The sequence below is a fragment of the Neofelis nebulosa genome, unplaced genomic scaffold, assembly GCF_028018385.1.
Source record: "Neofelis nebulosa isolate mNeoNeb1 unplaced genomic scaffold, mNeoNeb1.pri scaffold_62, whole genome shotgun sequence".
NCBI lineage: Eukaryota > Metazoa > Chordata > Mammalia > Carnivora > Felidae > Neofelis > Neofelis nebulosa.
Window position 1 is genome coordinate 62,784 of NW_026691907.1, and position 16,484 is coordinate 79,267.

The window sequence follows — 16,484 nt, forward strand, 5'->3', positions numbered from 1 at the left end:
GAGTACCTGGAAGTAAGGTGCAAAACAGATTTAATGCCTGTCCTAGTGTGGGAAGGGAATAAGGAAGAACTTCCCTTTGGAGTAAATAAAGTTACATGCATTTTGATACAGAGATCAGGTTTAGTCTCATATGTCTTTTTCCTTGTCTGTACTGCGGTCAAGCTGCAATCCTATTTGGAGAACTCGTATATCGTTAAAAGGAAGAGAAAGGATAGTTATTAATTAACATAAAAGTTAAAAGCTGGACTGTGATACTTCTAGGCTAGGATTGGTTTTCTGTTAACACCAATGGGTATAAATTCTAATTTTATGAAGCTTAAATTGGAGTCAAGAAGTGGTTTCAGATTTGAGAATACCAAGGATTGATTTATATTAGCCAATTTTGCAAAAGCCAGCAGTCCTGTAGAAGGTAAAGCAGTGCACTATCTCTGCAGCATGCTGTAATTTTCTGATATGTACTTCTGTAAGGTCTAGGTCAACTTCTGTACAATTTCTTTAATAACTCCTGTCCGTTTTTGTTTTCCATCTTCATAAAATGATCTTGGCATCTTCAGGGATTCCCTCCATTACAGACATTCTATAAATTCTTACTTGCATGTGATTTTCCTTCTTTAACATCACTATTGTCTCATAAAAAACAGGTAAGTCTGAAAATTGATGTATAATGAAATCAGACAGCTGTTTAGTTGCACCATTTGTCCTCTCTCCTGCTTCTTGCTACTGTTTTTTTCTCCCACATATATTCAGCACATAGTTTTTTATGGTATTCTCTTACCTCTTTTTTATTTCTGTTAATTTGGCAGTAGTGTACCACTTTCATTTCTCATTTGAATAATTTGAGTCTTCGGGGTACCTGGGTGGCTCAGTCAGTTGAGTGTCCAACTTCAGCTCAGTTCATGATCTCAGTTAGTGAGTTCGAGCCCCATGTCGGGCTCTGTGCTGACAACTCAGAGCTGGAACCTGCTTCTGATTCTGTATGTCGCTCTCTCTCTGCCCCTCTCCCACTCATGCTCTGTCTCTCTCTTCTCCAAAAATAAGTAAACATAAAAGAAAATAATTTGAATCTTCCTCAAATTATAATAATTATATAAAAGATATATCTTTGCCTTAATGTAGCTAAAGGTACATCAGTTTTGTTACTCATTTCAAGGAATTAGTTTTTGGTTTTGTTCATTCTGTGTTATTTTTCTCTTCTGTATTTCATTTATCTTCTTGATAAATTTAGCTTTCATCCATATATAATTATTTCAGTTATCAGTATATCCTTTAGTTCAGTTATTTACTTCAAGCCTAAATTTTCTGTTACTATGTAGTCACTAGCTCTCTGTTAGTCACCATTATACATAAAGTTACATGCATTTTGATATGGAGATCAGGTTTAGTCTCATATGTCTTTTTCCTTGTCTGTACTGCGGTCAAGCTGCAATCCTATTTGGAGAACTAGTATATCATTAAAAGGAAGAAAAAGGATAGTTATTAATTAACATAAAAGTTAAAAGCTGGACTGTGATACTCCTATTTTATGAAGCTTAAATTGGAGTCAAGAAGTGGTTTCAGGGGCGCCTGGGTGGCGCAGTCAGTTAAGCGTCCGACTTCAGCCAGGTCACGATCTCGCGGTCCGTGAGTTCGAGCCCCGCGTCAGGCTCTGGGCTGATGGCTCGGAGCCTGGAGCCTGTTTCCGATTCTGTGTCTCCCTCTCTCTCTGCCCCTCCCCCGTTCATGCTGTGTCTCTCTCTGTCCAAAAATAAATAAAAAACGTTGAAAAAAAAAAAAAATTTTAAAGAAGTGGTTTCAGATTTGAGAGACATATGAGACATATGAGACTAAACCTGATCTCCATATCAAAATGCATGTAACTTTATGTATAATTTATTGTGGAATAAATTTCTCCACTGTTGCACTTTTAAACTATTTCTATCCAGATGAGTTTCTAATTGACAAGAGTTGAACAGTGTTTTCTGTTTATTCTGTAGTTTTGCTGAGTGTGATTTTTAAAATTACCTGTAATTACCAGTAGGGAAGGATTTATTTCTGCCATTCTGTTGTTTTCTATCATATCTTTTTTTGATCCTCAATTCTATTACTTTCTTCTCTGTTGTTAATTGGTTTATTTTAGTATATTGGTTTAATGCCTTTGTCTATTGTTAATGTTTTCGTTATTGCTTAATGGTTTGTTTGGTGATTACAATTACTATTTTAATTTGTATCTTTGTAATTTAAATTAATGCCAACTTATCTTCAATAGTAAATTTCAAAAAAAAAAAACAAACCCCAACACCTTTATTCCTTGGTAACTCTGTATTCTTCCTTTCTGTTATTCTAACAAATTACATCTTTATGCATTCTTTGTCTATTAACATAGTTTTATATTTATTGTTTATGCACTTTCCAGTTACAAAGAAAATAGAAGTCATAAATAAAAATACAATACTGGTTTTTACATTTGTCTATAGAAATACCAGGTAAAGTACTGGAATGCTCTTTCATCTCGAGGATTTTCCTATAGCATTTCTTATAGAGCATATCTATGAGAGACAAACTTCCTCAGTTTTGTATTTACTCTAGTAGGGTCTTAATGTCTTTTCTTTTCTCTTCTCTTTTCTTTTTTCTTTTCTTTTCTTTTCTTTTCTTTTCTTTTCTTTTCTTTTCTTTTCTTTTCTTTTTTCTTTTCTTTCTTTTCTTCTTTTCTTTTCTCTTCTTTTCTCTTCTTTTCTTCTTTTCTTTTCTCCCCTCCCATCCCCCCTCCTCTCTCTCCCCCTCTCCCCCTCCTCCTCCCCCTTCCCTTCTTTTTCCTTTTTTCTCTCCTCTTCTCCCCTCCCCTCCCTTCCCCTCCTCTTTTTCCTTTTCTTTTCTTTTCTTTTCTTTTTTCTTTTCTTTTCTTTTCTCTTCTCTTCTCTTCTCTTCTCTTCTCTTCTCTTCTCTTCTCTTCTCTTCTCTTTAGTTTTCTCTCTCTTTACTTTTTTCTCTCTTTTCTTCCCTCCCCTCCCTTCCTTTCATCTTTCTTTCATTTTATCCTTTAGAAATGTTATCATATCCCCTCTGACATCCCAGATTTGTGATGAGAAATCTGATCATCTTACTGAATATTCATTATTGTAAGATGAATTATTTCTCTCTTGAGTATGTCAAGATTCTTTGTCTTTAGCTTTTGACAATTTGATTATACCTGATTTTGTCTTATTTCCATGTGTAGATTCAGTCTTTTCCAAAATTTGGGACTTGTTCGGCCATTATTTCTTAAAGTAGTCTGTGCTTTGTTTTTTAGAGTGTCTTTTCTTTAACCGTCATGAACAGTGCTGCTATGGATATCCATGTACAAATATCTTTTTATCTTTTGACTCCTTGCTTTTCATTCTTTAGGTTATATAACCAGAAGTGGAATTACTGGGTCATATGGTATTTTTATATTTAAAATTTTTCATAGTGGTTGCATCAGTTCATATTCCCCAGTGTTCCCTTCTGTTCTTTCCCTTGCCAACCGTGTCATTTTCCTGTTTACAAAGAATTTTTTTTTATTATGGCTGGAATAGTGCTCAGAAGTATATCTTCTGGCTATAATTTGCATTTCCCCAGTGAATAATAATATTGTGCAGCTTTTCAGAACTTGAAGTAATCTTGTCAAATCCACAGTTCTTCCTGTTTGTTACCATGGACTTTTCCTTAAAACCAAAAAACAAAACAAAACTGCCTCCTAGTCTTTCTTGGGTCTGTTTTGAGTCCTTTTTGACTACTTTGTGAAGCTATTTAATATTGATTTAGCCTTCAGCTTCTACTTGAGTGGAACCTGAAAGTCAACGAGAGATGGAGTTTAATACCTTCTCAGGTTTTTCTTAGCATGTATATAGCCTTCTCAATTCCCAGAATATGTGTGAGTTTTTCAGAGCCCTTGTTTTCCCAAGTATCTCTTCTGCCTTCCTTTCCTTTCCAGTCATTGTAGAATTTCTCTTGTTTGTCCATTCTCTTCTTTTACCACAGGTGGCTATGGCTAATGCATTTGTGTTTATATATTTTCAGCCAGCAGAGCCTAGGAGTCCACTTCTCTTTTGGGCAGACTCTGAGGCAGCTGAAATAATGGCAGGTCTTTGAGCCAGTTGTTTTTGGGAGCCATCAGTCAGGTCAACACACACAGCCTCAGGTCTTTGAAAACAACAATGCATGTTGTGTTCCATGGCACCAGCAAGTTGCACTAGGATTTTGACACTATTTCCCAGGTAGCTGGTGATACTGGTTGGGGGGATTCTAGGCAGGAAAGTTAACACTACTACAGAGTTCCTTTACCAGAATTTAAAAGTTTGTTTGTTTTTTTTTCTCCATCAAAAATCCTCCTAGTATTTATTGGTAGTTAGTGATTTTATTACAGAATTTTTAAAGTACTTTGATACTTTTTGCTAGCTTAATTATTCTTTTATTGGAGGGATGGGTTTTGGAGTATCCCTTTCATTATTTGTGTTGATATCATGCCCTGATTGTTTAAAGTTTATTTATTTACTGAAGAAGTTAAGAATCTTTCTGTTGTTGTTGTTGTTGTTTTATTTTTGAGGCAGAGACAGAACATGAGCAGGGGAGGGGCAGAGAGAGAGGGAGACACAGAATCCAAAGCAGGCTCCAGGCTCTGAGCTGTCAGCACAGAGCTTAACACAGCTTAACCCACTGAGTCACCCAGGCGCCCCAAGAATCTTTATCATATGTTTGTGGAAGATTCGTATTTCCTTCTTCAACTGCACATAATTTTTCTTTGTACTTTTCTCTGCATATCATCACTTTTAAAGTTCACAGTGTTTTGTGTTTTGTAAGGTATACATACATGAATATAGAGTCTGTGGCTTTTTCCACTCATTTCCCACATCTGTAACAAAATTCAAAGGCATTCTTAAGTCCACATTCTATTTAGTCCTGGGCCACACTCCTTTCTCTCCTTTTCAGGTTGTCCGCACAAACCAGTGTGCAGGAGAATTTGTCATCACATTTCCTCGCGCTTACCACAGTGGCTTTAACCAAGGCTACAATTTTGCTGAGGCTGTCAATTTTTGCACTGCTGACTGGGTGAGTCCAGAGTGTGGTAAGCTTGTAGATAGAGAGGGATAAAGAATGTGGACAGAGATCATTGTGGAGAAGCTAAATACTGTGGGCTGCAGATGGCCACACACAGTCTTAAACTACTTGCAGCTACCTACTGGACGCCAGTGCATTGAACACTACCGCCGGCTCCGGCGCTACTGTGTCTTCTCCCATGAGGAGCTCATCTGCAAGATGGCTGCTTTCCCAGAGAAGTTGGACCTGAATTTGGCTGTGGCTGTGCACAAGGAGATGTTCATTATGGTACAGGAGGAGCGACGTTTACGAAAAGCTCTGTTGGAGAAGGTGGGTGGTGGGCAGCACGGCTTAGAGATTCAATAAAGTAGACTGCGGAAGGGAGACATACAAATTGAGTAGTCATTCTGTGCCTCGTGTGTGACTCATACATTTTGAAGTGGAAAGACAGAAACTGTATGTGTTTATATTTTTTTCTTCCACTTTCTCTACAGCTGTCCTTACAAGGTTGAGCCCACAACAAGGGCTCAGTGTTGGCTGAGGTGGGGTGTCCACAACCCTGCTCCTAGTCTTTAAAGTATATATGGATTGAACACCCCCAGGGCATCACGGAGGCTGAACGAGAGGCTTTCGAGCTGCTCCCAGATGATGAGCGCCAGTGCATCAAGTGCAAGACAACATGCTTCCTATCAGCCTTGGCCTGCTATGACTGCCCAGATGGCCTTGTCTGCCTTTCCCACATCAATGACCTCTGCAAGTGCTCTAGTAGTCGGCAGTATCTGCGGTGAGCATGGGGCCTACTTGGAGGACATCAAGGAAGTTACAGAGCTGGGCCAGATGTGTTTTTCCCTGCCCCCTTCCTCTAGGTATCGGTACACCTTGGATGAGCTTCCTGCCATGCTGCATAAGCTGAAGGTTCGGGCTGAGTCCTTTGACAACTGGGCCAACAAAGTACGAGTAGCTTTGGAAGTGGAGGATGGCCAGAAGCGCAGTAAGTGATGAGAAATGGAAGGATCCATGGGCACACTCTGTTTCTTTTCTTCATCACCCCAGATACCCTCTGCTAGCTTTTGCTAATACTGTCTATCTCTTAAAACTATTACTCTGTCTTCAGGCTTTGAAGAGTTAAGGGCACTGGAGTCTGAGGCTCGTGAGAGGAGGTTTCCTAACAATGAACTACTTCAGCGATTAAGGAACTGCCTAAATGAAGCAGAGGCTTGTGTCTCCCAAGTCCTGGGGCTGATCAGTGGTCAAGAGGCCAGGTATGTTGGAAAAGAGGGCAAAAAAGGATGGTTGTATATGAAAATGGACAACAAAAAAGGGTAGGCCATAAATAATGCATGTAGTAGAAGTTAATAGTTTCTATGTATGAGCATATTACTGTCCAAAACTTACATGGATAACTTAAAGAAGCATACTTATACTGTGAGTGACAATAGGAATGAAAATACAGTACAAAAATTGCAGTTCTGTCCTACTTGTTAGCACATTTCATAAAATTAGGGCATCAGGTTTTCACAAAATTAATTATTGGCTCTGTAGGTACATACAGTTTTAGGGCTTACATTTTCTTTAGTTTTCAGTTGCCAAATGTATATAATTATAAATAAGTTTATTTTTCTAAAAAATTAAATGTATGATTATATGCATATGCTTTGTAAATTTCAGGTAAAAGAAAGCTGGAACTATTAATATTTCAAAGTCCTATTTTGTCAAATTCAGAGAATTTTTTAAAAAATTAAAGGTCAAAAGTAGTAATGAATTTCCTTTTCATGATCAACCTCTTTTCCTTCTCTACTTCAAAAGAAAGGAAATTTTTCCTACCTTGACCTAGTGATAACTCATATCATATGGCCATGGTTTTTAGTATTTATGATATTAATCTGTGTCAAGTTCTAATCCATCTAACTTCAGCCCTCTTTAAATCCTCTTTCTTACAGACAATTATACCCAGAAAGTATGTCCAGGAATTTGTTACTTAGATTATTCCATTTTTGATATGATGAACTCTTATTTATGCCTCTTTTTGCCAGATCCTTTAGCTAAAGTTAGGTGTATTTGAAACTTTTCTTGCTTCTTGAGGTAGCCATTATTGTAATATATTCCCTCTTATGACCATCTTTACCATATCCCAAAGGTTTTGCAATATCATGTTTTCATTTTTATTTGATCCCATGTACTTTTTTTGTTTCTCCTTTAATTTCCGGGTTAACCCATTCATTCTTTAATAGGGTGTTTTTTAATCTCCATGTATTTCTGGTTTTCCAAATTTTTCCTTGTGGTTGACTTCAAATTTCATATAGCATTGTGTTCAGAAAATATGCATGATATGATCTGGATCTTTTTGTACTTGTTGTGGGCTGATTTGTGTTCCAGTTCTGGATATGCAGCTCTGTTCTGGAGAATGTTCCATGTGCACTCGAGAATAATGTGTATTCTGCTGTTTTAGGATGAAATGGCCTCAATATATCTGTTAAGACAAGCCAGTCCAGTGTGTCATTCAAAGCAATTGTTTCCTTGTTTTTCTGCTTAGATGAGCTATGAGTGGACTATTAAAATCTGTTATTATTATATTATTATCAGTAAGTTAATTTATGTTTGTTATTAATTGATTTATATATTTGGGTGCCCCCAACTTGTAATAAATATTTACAATTGTTAGGTCTTCTTGGTGGACCCCTTAATTATGATATACTGCCATCCTTCGTCTCTTGTTACAGTCTGTGTTTTAAAACCTAGTTTGTCTGATATAAGTATGGCTACTCTGGTTTTCTTTGGTTTGTCAGAACCATGATCAGTTGTTCTCTATCTCCCCTTGGTCTTTAGGTCTAAAATGAGCCCCTTATAGGCAGCATATAGATGGTCTTGTTTTTTATCCATTCTGATACTTAGTGTCTTTTGATTGGCACATTTAGTCCATTTATATTCAGAATGATTGTTGAAAGACAGGAATTAATGCTATTGTGTTATTTCTAGGGTTGGTGTTTCTGCAGATATTTTCTGGTCTTTTGTAGTCTTGTTGCTTTTGGTCTTTTTATCCCCACTCCAAGAGCCCCCTTCTTGTGGGGCTGAATTAGTGGTTCCAATTTCTTTAGTTTTTGTTTGGGAAAGTCTTTATTTTTCCTTCTGTGCTGAATGATAGCCTTGCTGGGTAAGGAATTCTTGGCTGCATATTTTTCCCATTCAGCACATATAATATTTCCTGTGAATTCCTTCTGGCCTGCCAAGTTTCAGTGGACAGAACTGGTGTGATCCTGATCTGTCTTCCCTTGTAGGTTAAGGACCTTTTTTCCCCCTTACTGCTTTCAGGATTCTTTGCATTTCTGTGTATTTTGTGAATTTGACTATGGTATGTCTTGGTGATGGTCAGTTTTTGTTGAATCCATTGGGAGTTTCTCAGATTTCAATGTCTGTGTCCTTCCCCAGATTGGGGAAGTGTTCAGCTATAATTTTCTCAGATAAACCTTTTGCCCATTTTTCTCTCTCCTCCAAGACTCTTAATGATACAAGTGTTACTGTGTTTTAACAAGTCACTGAATTCCCCAAGTCTGCCTTCATGACCAGTACTGTTTATTCTCTTTTCTTTTTAGTTCCATATCTTCCATAATTTTATTTTTTTATAGCTAATTCATTCCTCTGCCTCATCCATACTCATGTTTATGGCCTCTATTTGAGGTTGCTACTTGATAATAGGAGTTTTAATTTTGACCTAACTAGACTTTAGTTTTTTGTGTTTTTTTTTTTTTCTCTGCACAGAGGGAATCTCTAGTGTCTTCTATGCTTTTGTTCAAGCTTAGCTAGTATCCTTATAATTGTCATTTAAAATTCTAATTCAGGCATCTTGTATCTGTATTGATTAGATTACTAGCTGTAATTTCTACTTTCTGTCCTTTCTTTTGGGGTCAATTCTTCCATCTTGTCATTTTGTTCAGAAAAGAAAAAAAACAAAAAACAAAAAACAGATCTAGCTGTGTTTTGGTTGGCTTTAGTTAAAAGAAGTTAAGTCCAAAACATAGCATTAGAAGAATACATGTATATAAAGTAAACAATAAAAAACAGAAAATTTAAAAATTTTGTATTTTAAAAATATTAAAATAAAAAGGACACTAGATCTTATTTCCCATGTAGCTGAAGCTTTCCAGGGCTACTGATTATAATCAGAAGACTAAGTGCTTCGAAGTGGTTTGTGCTGGTCTTCTGGGGTAGGGGCCTGCAGCTCTGATTCTCAGGTGGACTTGCCCTAGTGGAGATGTGTCTGGAGGTTGGAGCAAGCAGGGCTTGGTGTAGAGGCTTTGGTCTCCACTTGGTGGTGTGGTTTAGCTCACTGAGGTGGATCACTGCTGGTAAACAGGGGCTTTGTCCAGCTCTCATCTCTGGAGGGGGAGGTCCTACCACTCTTCAGGAAGCACTCCTGGACAAGGAAACATCACCCTCCTGTGTTTCAGCTTCTGTCAGCTCCCTGTCTGCACTCGGTCTGTGTTCCAGTTGTCTATGCCAGCAGCACAGCCCCCTGTGTTTTCTGTAAGGCACTGCTGTGTTTCAAAACTCCAAGCTTCAGAGACCACCAAGGCTTGGCCCCACCCTGATCCTCTGAGGGAGGGTCTTGGCGTGCTGTTGCTGGTCGCTTATCCCAGAAAATAGTCTTGGTACTGCATAGTGGTTTCCAAGTTTTTCGTAAATCATGGCAGGCAGCCAGTGCTAGGGTTTGCTGCCTCAGCCAACATCTTTGTTTCTATACGGTGAACAGAGCAGCTCATTGGTGCTCCCATGTTCGTTTGTCCACGTAGAGTCTCCATCATCTCTACCACATGAATGCCAGGCAGGGGAACTATTTCTCCCTTTGAGACCCAGGGGATCCTCGGAATGCACTGCCTGTTCCCAGGTCTCCTTCCTTCTTCCCCAGGGGACCACTGGTAATGTCACCAGGCAGGACCCTGGTGATGGTGCTGACCTCTGAAACTTGAGACTCTAGGCTCTGCTGTTTATAAAACCCTTGTGGGATTTAAATCCTCCCCTTTTTTCCCAGTCAGTGGTTTTGGGGAACAGCTTTTCCCACAATATCCCTTGGGAGTGTTTTCATTCTTTTTTTTGTTGTCTCTCTCTCCTCTCTCAGCTGTGTGGGCTCCCTGTTCTCCTCAACACCTGTGGCTCCTTTCTCCCTCAGATCAACTGTCTGCAGTTCCTACCTTCCATCAGGTGGTCATTCTTTCCGCTTGTAGACATCAGCTTTGTTTTCCCAGACTTCAGATCACTTTTTTGGGTGTTCAGAATGATTTTATACTTAGCTGTGTTAAAGGTAGGAGGCAAGCTTACTCCTCCACCAGCTTAACCAACTCCTTATTTCTGTCTTCTGCTATTTTCATTTTTTTGCATCATCACAGAAGTCTTTGTTTCTTAATTCCTTTTGTGTTTTTTTTTAAAACCTCTGATATTTATGTTAATTGTAATTACCAGATGTTTTATTTTTACCTTTACTGTGAAAACTACTACTCTTAGATCCTATTGAATTTTTAGTTTTATGTTTTCTTATTCTTCATTTTCATGTCTTTATAACTCTTACCTCAAAAAATGTAGAAAACAAAAGCTTTGTAAAGGCCATCTCACATTTTTGTTCTCTCAAAAAGAAATGTTTGCCTTTATTTTAATTTTTCTATCTAGTGATACCTCAGACAGCATACATTTCTTCAGAAACTTGTATTGCCTCACTTTGATATCTTCAGTCTGCTCTAACAATTTCAAATACAGAATGTCCCCAAGCTTTTTTCATCTTAACTTACTGACTCAATAGTGCCTAAACTATAAAGATGATCTTCAAAGATACTACTTAAATGGAAAAAAAAAAATAAGGAAGTTGGATTACTCATAAAGCATGCACTGTGGCCTTAGCAGGTTCAATGAATGAGTCTTTTTTTTCTCTGACTCCTACAGGATAGAAACTCCACAACTGACCCTGACTGAGCTACGAGTCCTTCTTGAGCAGATGGGCAGCCTTCCCTGTGCCATGCATCATATTGGGGATGTCAAGGTGAAGAGGGGATATGAACAGATATTAGCAAATCTGAGATAGTAGGGAAACTTGGGAAACTAACTGTTCTAATTAGCTCCTTATAATACATCTTTCTTAGAAGCTGTAGAGAAGGGTGGTTCAGTGCTATCTCTTTTGTAATTGCTGTATAGCTACATCACAGTATACTCCATAGCTGTATAGTTCAAGAAGATAATGTCCCAAACAGAAGTAATTCAAAATACTAAACAGAGGGCTATACAACGATCTGGCTCACGGGATTGGAGAATGTGGAAGAAATGAGGTATTGTTTTTAGAATTTAGGGTCTCAGGAAGCTTTCTAGAAAGATAACATGGTGTGAAAGTGGGCCTGGAACAGTAAATTTGAGATAAACTACAGGAGAAGCAGGGGGAATTAACAAAGAACTTTGTTGATATTAAGTAGATCTTGTCTCATTACATGGTTGATGATAAGTGTAAAAGGCCTAAGAGAGAACATGGGGAACACATGGAAGTGGTTGCATTATCTGGATGGCTAAAGAGTCTCTTCTTTATCCTATATGTCTGCAGGATGTCCTGGAACAGGTGGAGGCCTACCAGATTGAGGCCCGGGAGGCCCTGACCTTACTGCCCCCCAGTGTAGGGCTATTGCGGTCCTTGTTGGAGAGGGGGCAGCAGCTGGGTGTACGGGTGCCTGAAGCCCATCAGCTCCAGCAGCAGGTGGAGCAGGCGCAATGGCTAGATGAGGTGAAACAAGCACTGGCCCCTTCAGGCCAGAGGGGCTCTCTGGTTATCATGCAAGGGCTCTTGGTTACAGGTGCCAAAGTAGCCTCCAGCCCCTCTGTGGACAAGGCCCGGGCTGAGCTTCAGGAGCTGCTGACCATTGCAAAGCGCTGGGAAGAAAAGGCTCATTTCTGCCTGGAGGCCAGGTGGGGCCCAGCCTGTCCCCATACATACTCTGACTCCAGTTCTGAGAGTTTGGGCTTGATCCTAAGATCTGATCCCTAAAATCAGACTCCCAGTTCAACATCTGCTAAACTGTAAAGGATTGGTATGACATGTCATCCAGCCTTTCATTTACTATTCTGCTGTAAGGTAGTAATTGATAAAATATCTTCCTGGTGATAGATAGTAGACCAGACTTACAAGAGAATCACATGCTGTCAGTGTTTAACATTCCTAAGACTGGAGGGATTAGTGCTCAGTTACTATTTTAAACTTTTTGTTGCTTATGCTTTTGATAGTGAAACCTGGGACCACAAAAACAAAACAAACAAAACTGCCTGTGTATATAACGTTTAAGGGTGGATTCCTCTTTTTCCAAACATTTGTAGACAGAAGCATCCACCAGCTACATTGGAAGCCATAATCCGAGAGGCAGAAAACATCCCAGTTCACCTGCCTAACATCCAGGCACTCAAAGATGCTCTGGCTAAGGCACAGGCTTGGATTGCTGATGTGGATGAGATCCAAGTAAGGACTTTGTGTCATAATTCTCTACTATTCTGCCTTAGGCATTTTAAATTCAGTTTTCTTGTTCTAATAAGTAGAGGTAGGAGGTTAGAGGTGAGAATATCAGAATTAAGAATAGCAGAAGGAGAACCAAAAATACAGGACTAGACCTCAGCAGAGACTATCCCAAAGGAAGAGAGCCAGAGAAGGCAAACCAGACAAAATAGTTGATGTGGAATGGGCTATTTTTTTTTTTCCCGAGACAGTGAAGTAGGACTTCTGGGAGAAAGTGTTTGCTATTCCTTGTTTTCTTTAGAATAGGTCCTGGATATTCCTTACAACTATGCAGGGTGATGCTCACTGTTGGTCAGTAGAAATCTAAACATAATAGTCTGTGACATAATTTAATTGAGCTATCTCCTGCCCCTGCTCTAGAACGGTGACCACTATCCCTGCTTGGATGACTTGGAGGGCCTGGTGGCTATAGGCCGTGACCTACCTGTGGGTTTGGAGGAGCTGAGACAGCTAGAGCTTCAGGTACTGACAGCACACTCCTGGAGGGAGAAAGCCTCCAAGACCTTCCTCAAAAAGAATTCATGCTACACCCTGCTGGAGGTAAGGCCTAAAACCATAATGCACAGCCTCTTGTGCCCCTAGCATGGCTATTGTGAGAATGTGGGGAATTGGGGCACCCGGAGAGGGTTGGGGAGGGGCATCTTGGACATACTCCTCCTGTCTACTGCTTCAGGTGCTCTGCCCGTGTGTAAATGCTGGCTCAGACAGCAGCAAGCGTAGCCGGTGGATAGGGAAGGAGTTGGGCTTGTACAGATCTGACACAGAGCTGCTAGGACTGACTGCACAGGACCTCAGAGACCCAGGCTCTCTGGTAAGGATCTTGGGCATATGTGGGGAGAAGAGTCTGATTATGATAAGAATATCTGAATTGGGTAACCATAGGGAGACACTTGCCTCTGTAAGCCTCAGTTTTCCTGGTTTGTGAGTTAGATGGTAAAGGCACTGGAAAAGGGAATGGAATAGCCTGCTGACCTCCTCTTCCTCTGTCCTGGGCTTGCCAGATTGTAGCCTTCAAGGAAGGGGAACAGAAAGAGAAGGAGGGTATCCTACACCTGCGTCGCACCAACTCTGCCAAGTCCCGTCCACTAGCATCATCGACCACTTCTGCAACCTCCATCTGTGTGTGTGGGCAGGTGCCAGCTGGGGTGGGAACTCTTCAGTGTGACCTGTGTCAGGACTGGTTCCATGGGCAATGTGTGTCAGTACCCCGCCTCCTCAGCTCTTCAAGGCCCAGTCCTACGTCATCACCACTGCTGGCCTGGTGGGAGTGGGACACCAAATTCTTATGTCCACTGTGCATGCGTTCACGGCGCCCACGTCTGGAGACCATCCTGGCATTGCTGGTAGCCTTGCAGAGACTGCCAGTACGGCTGCCTGAGGGTGAGGCCCTGCAGTGTCTCACAGAGAGGGCCATTGTCTGGCAAGGTCGTGCCAGGCAGGCTCTGGCCTCTGAGGATGTGACTGCTCTGTTGGGACAGCTGGGTGAACTTCGCCAGCAGCTGCAGAGTGAACCCAGGGGCAAGGAGGCACCTGCCTACCCTTCAGCCCCTGCCTCTCACCTACTCAGAGAAGGCAGTGGCAAGGATATGCATAAGGTTAGCTGCTCTGCCCAGCTCTTACTCTTTAATTTCTGTGTCCTAGCCCTACCCCTATTTAGGCTCTAGCCTGTGTTTATTCTTTAATTTTTAGTCTCTTTTGGTCTAGTCTACCTGTCCCATTTTCTGTCCTGTCCAGATACCTCACTGCTCCCTGCTATCAGTGTATATCTCACTCCTTCAGGAGGGAGAGGGTCACAATTTGAAGTTGGGGCAAGAAAAATACTATCTGGTTTTTCTGTTACCTATTACCCTACCCATTTTTACTTTCCTTAGCAGGTCCCAGGGTTGCTGCCAAATGTGGATGGTGTGACTAGTCATGAGAAGGTAGTCCCTCTGCAGAGATCAGGTAAGATACATAGGTCTAGATTTATGTATGCTGTTGAGTGGATGCCACCAAGATGACCAATTTGGTCCTTGGTTCTGTGAAAATGTTGGGGATAAGACTAGGCTTCTAACTCAGCCTGTCCCTAAAACTTCACAGACCTGGAGGTACTGTCCTCACTGTTACCACACTTGACTGGCCCTGTATTGGATCTGCCTGAGGCAACCCGGGCCCCCCTCGAGGAGCTCATGTTGGAGGGGGATCTGCTTGAGGTGACTCTAGATGAGAACCATAGCATCTGGCAGTTGCTACAGGCTGGACAGCCTCCAGACCTGGAGCGGATCCATACACTTATGGAGGTGAGGAAAAGTCTCATGGGCAGGGCCAGATGGTCAGGCCAGGCAGTCAGGGAGCCCATGCCTGACCACTGGCCTACAAGTGGTTTGTGCTTGCCTGTGTGTCATTGTAGCTGGAGAAGCATGAACATAAAGGAAATCGGACCAGAAGCCGGACATTGGAGAAACGACGGCGACGGCAGCAGCAGCAAACAGATCTGGGTAGGCAAAGTAAGGATCTTGTTCAAGAAGAGCTGCAGTCAAAAAAGGCTCGGAGCTCAGGGATTAAGCTTGAGGAGGGCCAAGAAGAACGGTTTGAGGAAGAAACAGATAGTGAAAATATATTCCTGACATCTCCTACAGACCATAGCCCCAACTTGGAAGTGAACCAAAATAGCTTGCAACAGAAAGATTCTGGTCCTACAGCCACTTTACCTTCTTTAACCCCTTTTCTATACCAGTCCTACCCTCAGCAGGAAGAGTTGTGACAACAAACAGAAAAAGGCTTTTTTAAATTGCTGCCTCTTGAACCTTCCTAGTTCCTGGACTTTGTTTCCTATATAGAATTTGTCAATTAAGAGTTTTGATATCTTGTCTTAAAGACAATGTTTTATTAAGCTCAGTTCCTCAGGCCCTGTGTGCCCCTTCCCAGAAGTTTCTTGCCTGCAGCATGACTGGGACTAGAAAAGAGTGCGTGATTTTCCAACCCAGTTTAATTCTAGACTTGGGCAAATAAAATTTGAGAAAGGCATATACCCCTCTTTGTTTTTTTTTTCCTCCATATTTTTCTTGTATTGCTCTTTTTTCTTCTTCTATTTTTAAAATACTTTGGTGCTTCAGGGCTTTTTCTGCCTTTATTCTACCTCCTTTTTTTGTCACCTTGTTTCACATTGTAAGAAAAGACATTGTATTGTGTAATTACTTGTTACTGTCAAAAAGAATACAGCAAAAGAAGTAGTTCTTGGTTCAAGCTGTTACTATGTATTTTAATTTGATTCCCTTTGTTAAAAATAAAACAGCAACTGGTATGTTCTAAACCTGTGGATCTGTATTCTTTGAGTATAACAATTAAGGACTGTAAGTGGTACACTTAAAAACATAGTTTTAAATTTCTAGAATTCTTTATTGGTGGACATGTGAAGAGTTGATTTATATAACATATGAGACTTAGGTCAAGGGTCATGTACCCTTTATGGATTCCAATGTTCCAGCAGCGTTGGACAGTTACTCTTCCTCCATTGAATCATTTTGTTACTCCTTTGTTGAAAATCTGTTGCCTGTACTTCTGTGCACCTGTAATATTCCGTTCATTATTGATTTATCGGTCTGCATTTTTGGCAAGACTCCATTGTCTTGATTAATATAACTTCCAGTTAGTCTTTCAGTAAGGTAGAGTTGATTCCTCCTACTTTACACTGTTTCATGAAGTTTAGCTAATCTGCTACCAAACCTATATGCAGTTGGCTTTGCCTCACGAATTTAATGGAGCTGAACTTGAGAGGTATATTATGCCTCTTAGTTTTCCTTTTTTTCAGATGATAAATATGACATCTAAAACATTTATTCTTAAAAGTTTAGTACAATCTGTAAATACGTAAAGCATGAGCAGCACAACACTTTCTTCACATTTATATTCTTGTGTGTGTAAGTGATCCAATCCATACACT

General features: G+C 40.5%; 1 protein-coding gene across 8 annotated transcripts in view; it reads left to right on the forward strand.

The window, feature by feature from the left end:
• The window catches only part of LOC131503542 (lysine-specific demethylase 5D), a 42,684-nt gene extending 26,830 nt beyond the window's left edge, over positions 1 to 15,854 (forward strand). For 4 of the 8 annotated variants that reach the window (XM_058714982.1, XM_058714978.1, XM_058714976.1 and 1 more), the window contains 14 exons: positions 4,924 to 5,043; positions 5,167 to 5,361; positions 5,634 to 5,815; positions 5,898 to 6,022; positions 6,146 to 6,293; positions 10,960 to 11,056; positions 11,606 to 11,964; positions 12,370 to 12,508; positions 12,923 to 13,102; positions 13,236 to 13,373; positions 13,564 to 14,157; positions 14,434 to 14,506; positions 14,642 to 14,841; positions 14,952 to 15,854. In XM_058714982.1, the coding sequence (XP_058570965.1) occupies positions 4,924 to 5,043; positions 5,167 to 5,361; positions 5,634 to 5,815; positions 5,898 to 6,022; positions 6,146 to 6,293; positions 10,960 to 11,056; positions 11,606 to 11,964; positions 12,370 to 12,508; positions 12,923 to 13,102; positions 13,236 to 13,373; positions 13,564 to 14,157; positions 14,434 to 14,506; positions 14,642 to 14,841; positions 14,952 to 15,305 (2,904 nt within the window). In that variant the 3' untranslated portion in view covers positions 15,306 to 15,854. The remainder of the gene's footprint in view (positions 1 to 4,923; positions 5,044 to 5,166; positions 5,362 to 5,633; positions 5,816 to 5,897; positions 6,023 to 6,145; positions 6,294 to 10,959; positions 11,057 to 11,605; positions 11,965 to 12,369; positions 12,509 to 12,922; positions 13,103 to 13,235; positions 13,374 to 13,563; positions 14,158 to 14,433; positions 14,507 to 14,641; positions 14,842 to 14,951) is intronic. The other 4 variants (XM_058714981.1, XM_058714977.1, XM_058714980.1 and 1 more) reach the window with 2 other exon arrangements.
• The last annotated feature ends 630 nt before the right edge of the window (positions 15,855 to 16,484 follow it).